At 37.1% G+C, this 6,972-nt stretch overlaps 1 protein-coding gene across 1 annotated transcript; it reads right to left on the bottom strand.

Annotated features, from left to right (window-relative positions):
- Positions 1–1,858: 1,858 nt before the first annotated feature.
- ora6 (olfactory receptor class A related 6) lies at positions 1,859–2,782 on the bottom strand. The gene has a single exon (XM_067482864.1). It carries the CDS (start codon positions 2,777–2,779, stop codon positions 1,859–1,861), a length of 921 nt encoding a protein of 306 aa, XP_067338965.1. The 5' UTR covers positions 2,780–2,782.
- Positions 2,783–6,972: the final 4,190 nt, after the last annotated feature.

Raw genomic sequence — 6,972 nt, 5'->3', positions numbered from 1 at the left:
CTATTCTAGTAAGAAATTACTTGAGGCATCTCTTTTCAATGGCATGAACACAACAAACAACGCGAATTTTCTCCAGAATAGGCACTGAAACTATACTTCTAAAAAGAAGAAGCAGTTACTAAACAAATAAAAGTAAAACGTTTAATGGCTGCGGGGTGGGGTCTACCCAGGACTAGGAAGTGGGAAAATGTGTCTTCTCTTCCACGTGGAGAGCTCGTGGTGATGCAGCCTGTTCCTGCTGGGAAGACTCATTGCTCAGTCGGACAGCCTGTGTTAGTCCTGTAAAGTTATTCGTTTTTATTAAATACAAAAGAAAAGAAGGGGAATGATGGAGTTTGAAAGATTTGTGCTTTTTCAAATTTACAGTTCAGAAGATCTGGCAAATCTTTATGCGTTAATTGTCAAATGTTTTCACAATTTAGGTTAAGTAATACTGAGCTTGTTTCCTGAAAAGATAAAAAAGTAAGGGTTTACAATTGTGCAAACATACAGCTACAACAATCCACATGGTTGGTAACTAAAATAGCCAAGATGTATCATTTTGTGCAAAATATGAATCAAATATAATATCAATAGCGTTTAAGATTATTTATCCACACTTGATAACTTTATCACCCTTTATTTATACTATATAGTAAAGTTTATCTTCTTTACCAATTGTATTGTTGTAGATTGTGCATATTGCTTTAAAAATCTATAAAGATACTAGTGCAGTCTCTTTATTAGCTGTATTTGGGGTAATTCTTCTTACATTGCAAACAATACAAAAATAACTAAACTGTGATGTCACTAATGGTAAATGTATATAAAATAGGCAGTGGCAGCACAGACAATTAAAAATACCTAGAGTTTGCATGGCCTTTGTCAATTCTGTCAAAAATGCCAAACCAAATTTGAAACAACCACGAATAGGCATAATATTTAGTCTATCATTACCATTTGTAAAGCCAGTGCTAACATGACTGCTTTTGAATTTTGAATGTGGCCATTACATAAAGTTTAACAATCATTCACATTTTGTCAGGCGTACCTTTAAGGCTCCAATTAAGATGTCAAGACAGTGCACAAGGTTCTCCCATGAAAACAGGCTTTCCTCAGTTCATCAGAGACAATCATAGCTCATGCTCTGATGATAGTGTAATTTTGTGAGTAAAGGTTCTGAGCTGACTCTAATGAGATTTAATCGTGGTACTGACAGTGTTGTACACATTAAGTGTAGATGTTTTTATTTTGCATTTATATAGAAACGTTTAACCCCATGTTAGCAGAGATTTAATATCCATACATTCAAAAGATAAAGCAAAGTGAAGGGTGGCCTGGATAGGTTATTACTATGTTGACTTTTGTGTTAGATGATTTAAGGAACAGAACAGCTTCTTCACTTGATTTATTTTTACTGTAAAATCTAGCCATGTGTATGCACAAAATGCAATGATTACAATCAAATACAACAAATCTCAAATCCCAAACGACTGTCCATCTATGCATTTATCGGTAAAAAAAAGCTCTTTTAGTAAATATTTTTAGTAAAATTTGAAAAGACACATTCTGTAACAACATAAATTTTCAATTGTTCTATTAAATGTAAACGAATGCCTAAAATTGCAACACAAAGCCGTAAAGAAAGATGTTCAAAAGTAAAAATGTGGAATTTTCTAAACCCTTTTCTTACTCTAAAATAGGTCAGTGGGTGAGCAACATAAAATTATATAATGTGAAAATTAAAAAAATATTTGTAAGGCTAAGCTTAAAAACCTATTTGTACTTAATTATATATTATGTCTAAAAACAGGTACTCACCACAATTTCAACATTCTTTTTCTGTTTCCCTTCAGTTTGGCTTGAAAAAAGCTATAAATTACCTTTTTATAAAAATCTTTACAGAGAACAAGTGACCCCCTATCCCATACACATATGGACTGATGGATGTATAGGAAGTTGAGATAAAAAACTCAATTTCAGTCCTAAAAGGAAAGTCAAGTGAGTTGGAAATCAGCTGGAAGATCAGGCTGAGAGTCCAGGCAACGTGGAACAAACCCATAGCTGCCAGTACGTCTATTGTGCTTCGCTGAAGCCACGGACTTTTACTTTTCTTGTCACAATGGTTCGATCCGCTGACACCCAACTCTGGTGTCACTGTCTTCCCCTGGCTCACAAGAACTGTGATGGTGAGGCAGCTCGTGACTGTGACAATGACCAGAGGCAGTAGGTTGCACATCAGGATGAACAGGTATTTGTAGTAGCAGTTGGTTTGGGGACAAAACTTTTCACTACCCTGAAAGAAGTTTGAAGGGCAGTTGCTGCTGTTTCGTGTGATGTTTTCTGCTGGGCTTTGGAGATCTGTGAGGAAAACAGGGAGGCTCAGTAGAGTGGAGAGCATCACACAACCCCCACTCACCATCCAGGCTGACCTGATGCTGTCCAGGTAGACTGGAAGGTTGGCCCTCTTGCTGGCATCTCTCAGCTTTTCGTAACGGAAGATGCTGATGAGGACAGTGAAAAAGATACTGGCTATTTCACCAAACACAAACAGGAACTTGATTGAGAGACACAACCAGGTGCCCAAGGAGAACCTCTCAAGGATCATAATATCATAAATGTTTACGATGACAATTTCCTCCAAGTTTGCAGTAGCCAGTCCCAGGAGGAACAGCTCAAAAGACTTCACTCGTGACAACTTGGTCTGAATGATGGCAAAGATGAGAAATACATTACCCACAAGTCCTACGCATGAGACAAAGATTCTAAAACCCAGTAGACTGACAGAAGAACCATCCATTATTAAAGGTTAGTAGGATTACAGCAAATATATCCTTGTTCCTCCCATAGAAGCAGACAGACATGATTTGCTGCATCACTGACCTTACAACGTTGTTATCAAGTTCTCAGAGGTGGCAATGATCTAGATTGGTGATTGGCTGTGCTCATTATAGAGAAAGGAAAACAAGAGGTTGCTGGAAACATTGAAGGCTGGGATTCATTAAAGTTTTACCTCTGAGCTTTTCAAAGCTTCATCTTGAGACCAGCAGTGTGTCAGATTTAAAGCAGTGACATGTTTTTCCACAGCCTGACATCACAAAATGTAAATGCTGCACATAGCAAATTTATATTATTTGATGCATATTCTCTACACCAAATCTGTCATTGTGCGGTTTGACTGCCACACCACATTTACACCACATAACATACTGAAAAATCAACATCTTTCTTAACATGTCCCTAATTACCAATTTGTAAGCAGTTGACTCTCATACATTTTCTCACGCTATTAATCAGAGGTGTAAAAAAATTAGGCTATATGTCAAAACAATCTATAAGACATGTAAGTAAAATACTGAGGTAGAAGAAGAAATACCAAGGATTTGGATATAGGGCTAATGTTTACAGCTGAGACTACAACTTTCATTATGCTCACATTTTTCAGTTAGGTCTATAAACATGTGTTCTGGTAGAAACTTCCTCTTTTAAAGTAAAAGAATAAATTTACAATAGAGCACTAGAGAGGAAGAACTGCACATCCTTGCAAATGTGGTCAGGAAAACCAGTGTGATGAGGTTTGGATAAAAAGCACTATATGGGTTACTTGCAAATCTGTTTTTCATAAGAAGAGCAGTGAAAGTTAAGCAGTTAAATTTTAATTTACAGAACTGAAATATCAAGAACATTGACTATGAATGTGTTAATATGTCTCTCTTTGTGTGTGTGTGTGTGTGTGTGTCACTCAAAGAGAGATGTAAGAGACAGAAGTAAATGGACATGGGCTCCTGGCCCCTGCTATTGACATGGGACTAGTTCATGTTCCAGCTTGTCTCTTTTTTCTTTTAGTGCACTGTCTAGTTAGCAGACATTCTCCACAATCATTCTGCATCCTGATTCAGCTTAATTGTGAATCCCACTGTGTGTGTGTGTGTGTGTGTGTGTGTGTGTGTGTGTGTGTAATTAAGGATTAGCTCCACACTGGCAGTAAATAAGTAAACTAGTGTTGCGTAATGACCCTGGACAGCTTAGGAAGTTTAAGTCCTTTTCACTGTCCAATAATTATCAATCAGAGTGCTGATAACATAACATATATTATTTTATTTGTTTCATCCTAATAAGGTGCCAGATATTTAAATACTGCTTTTAAGCTTATATGTTTTATATACTTATTTGTTTGTTACTTTCTACTGACTCAGAAATCACTGTGGTTTCAGAATAACAGTGGAATAGTATTTGGATTTTTCTACAATTCACACTCTTGCTTTTATTTTGTATAAACACTCAGTAAACTGTGTTTTTGGAAAGACCCCATAAAAGTCAGGCTCTACATCAATATTATTATAGCCATAAATTCACCAGCCATTTTATTAGGTGCACACAATACATGAGCGTACCCTAATTTGCCTTCTGAAAGGCCTTAATTCTTAGTTGCACAGATATAACACGGTGCTGGAAACATTCCTCAGAGATTTCCTTCCATTTTGACATGAAAGCATCATGCAGTTGCTGTACATATGTCGGCCGCACATCCATAATGTGAATCTCTGGTTCTATCACGTCTCAATGATGCTCTATTAAATTACAATCTGGTGACTGTGGAGGCTATTTGAATACAGCAAACTTGTCTTGTTCAAGGAACCAGTTTGAGATGATTTTAACTGTATGACACATTGCATTAACCTTTTTGAAGTAGAGAAGACGATAGGTACACTGTCATCTAGGGATGGACATCGTCAGCAGCAATACTGAGGTAGGCTGTGGAATTTAAATGATGCTCAATTGTTACTAAGTGGCCCAAAGCGTGCCAAGAAAATATCCCCCAAACAATTACACCAACACCAGCAGTCTTAACCGCTGATACAAGGCAGACTGGATCCATGCTTTTCTGTTGTTTATGCCAAATTCTGACCCTACCTTATGAACATCATAGCCAAAATAGAGACTAGGAAACATTTTTCCAATGTGCTATTGTCCAATTTTGTGGAGCCCTTGTGAACTCTAGTCTCTGTTTCTGTTCTTAACAGGAATAGCAGTTGGTGTGGTCTCCTGTTGCTGTAGCCCATCTGCTTTAAGGTACGACATGTACATTCAGAGATGCTCCTCTGCATACCTTGGTTGTAATGAGTGGTTATATGAGTTACTGATGTCTTTCTATCATCTCGAACCAGCCTGGCCATTCTCAACTGACCTCTGGCATCAACAAGGGTTTTTTGGCCAAAGAAGGTCCCCTCACTGGATGTTTTCTCTTTTACAGACTATTCTTTGTAAGTGGAAATCCCAGCAAATTAGCAATTTCTGAAATACTCAGACCAACTTCTCTGTCACCGACAACCATGCTGGGTGTAACTAATAAAGTGGCTGATGAGTGTATACAGGTATTACAGGTTTGCTTTGAGTTAAATGGCAAATTCATCATGGTAACATGCTCATGATGACAATGTTAAATTGTGATGTTTAGGAGCTCACTATGTTCACATGTATTATTTTTAATATGCACTAAAAACAAAGGACAGCTGATGCAAATATTAATAGTCATAAACCAAGTCACAGATCATGTATTAGGCTTTTTAATCTGATGATGTCAGTGAATCAACAGTTAAGGTTATTACAGTTTATCCTCGGGGGATCCAGGCCAATAGTTGTGGAGGCTGAAAGAGGAATGTAAATAACAAATTTAATAGCAACCCATCCAGCCTTTAATATTGCATCAAAATGTATTTAGTGACCTTCAGTCCCATCTACATTATGGTAGAGCTGTATTTAATGTAAACACTCACGGAAAGCAGGGAGAATGACACGGAGACCCTTAAGACTACCCCACCATTAGTCTTCACTCAGTTTCTATTGAACTGGACAAAGAAAATTGACACTTCTTCAGAAATTCTATGATAGTGTATGTTTGATGAGTGAGGGATAAGTGAGGTTCTCTTAAAGCTTCACTGCACTCCCACTCATGTAATTACTATTTAGTCCTGAGTTGTGTTACAGCCGGCTTTGTTGGTGTGGTACATTTATGACACACATTTAAGATTTTTTATTCTTGCCGTTTGATATGTTGAAATGTTTTTGGCTTTTGTATTTATAGCTAATAAAAATGCATGTGGTGGGGTCATTTAGTACTATGACAAGTCAAAATGAGTCATAAAATCTTCCATGGATTTCTAAATGGGAGATCTGACCTTGCTAAACTGGGCCTCACTACTGAAGAACTCCAGCCGACTTAGGACTGCATCAACTGTTAATCTGCAGGAGCTGCAGCAATAAATGCACCATTTGACAATCACTTTTTAAAGCCATAGTTCAGGAATTGTAGCTCTTGGTGTGATTTCCATTTAATTAATTTAGGTAATTAAAATAAAAATTAAAAATGTGTGCTAAACTGTCATGTCAGAGTTAATTAGGAAACGGGGTTCATAGAGTAGACTTGAAGCCTGAAATCCATGGTTGATTTGAAAATTCCACTGAGAACGATTAGGAGCAGTAAAACATCCTGTCTTGTTAATTCAGACACTTATTTTTTGCTCCACTTAAATACAGTTATTCCACTGGTACATACTTTTGTTAACAATGTCAAATTATTTGAAAATGTTCATAAACAAAATCCATGACCAACTTGGGTTTATTAGTTGACATACCATTAGAAAGCAACTGCACTCAAATGTCCTTGAACAAGTCATTTAACTGTGAGGCTTTGGAGCTGAGTCTGTGCTCTGACCGTTCATACCATTAGTGAGGGAAGTTAATTTTTCATGGGTGTCAATAAAGACAGATCATTACAATGTTATTGCCATTGACTGACAAACAAGCATGGCCAGACCTTATTTTATACCAGAGAGCCACAGGTTCTGGGGCAAAACAGACAGTCTCCAGCTTTTTAATACAATTATATTAAAAAATATGCACCATAAGTACAATACAAACTAAACTGAAATGCCACAACCAAAAGGCAAGTGGCACAAGACTAGACAATAATGCAGGATATGTCATATTTGA

The sequence above is a fragment of the Channa argus genome, chromosome 17 (genome assembly GCF_033026475.1).
Source record: "Channa argus isolate prfri chromosome 17, Channa argus male v1.0, whole genome shotgun sequence".
Taxonomy (NCBI): domain Eukaryota; kingdom Metazoa; phylum Chordata; class Actinopteri; order Anabantiformes; family Channidae; genus Channa; species Channa argus.
Note: the sequence above shows the minus strand (reverse complement) of the source record. Positions and strands in the feature narration are given on the sequence as shown.

Excerpts from the sequence above, each read along its gene's own strand:
- ora6 (XM_067482864.1), bottom strand. The coding sequence starts at position 2,779 with ATGGATGGTTCTTCTGTCAGTCTACTGGGTTTTAGAATCTTTGTCTCA.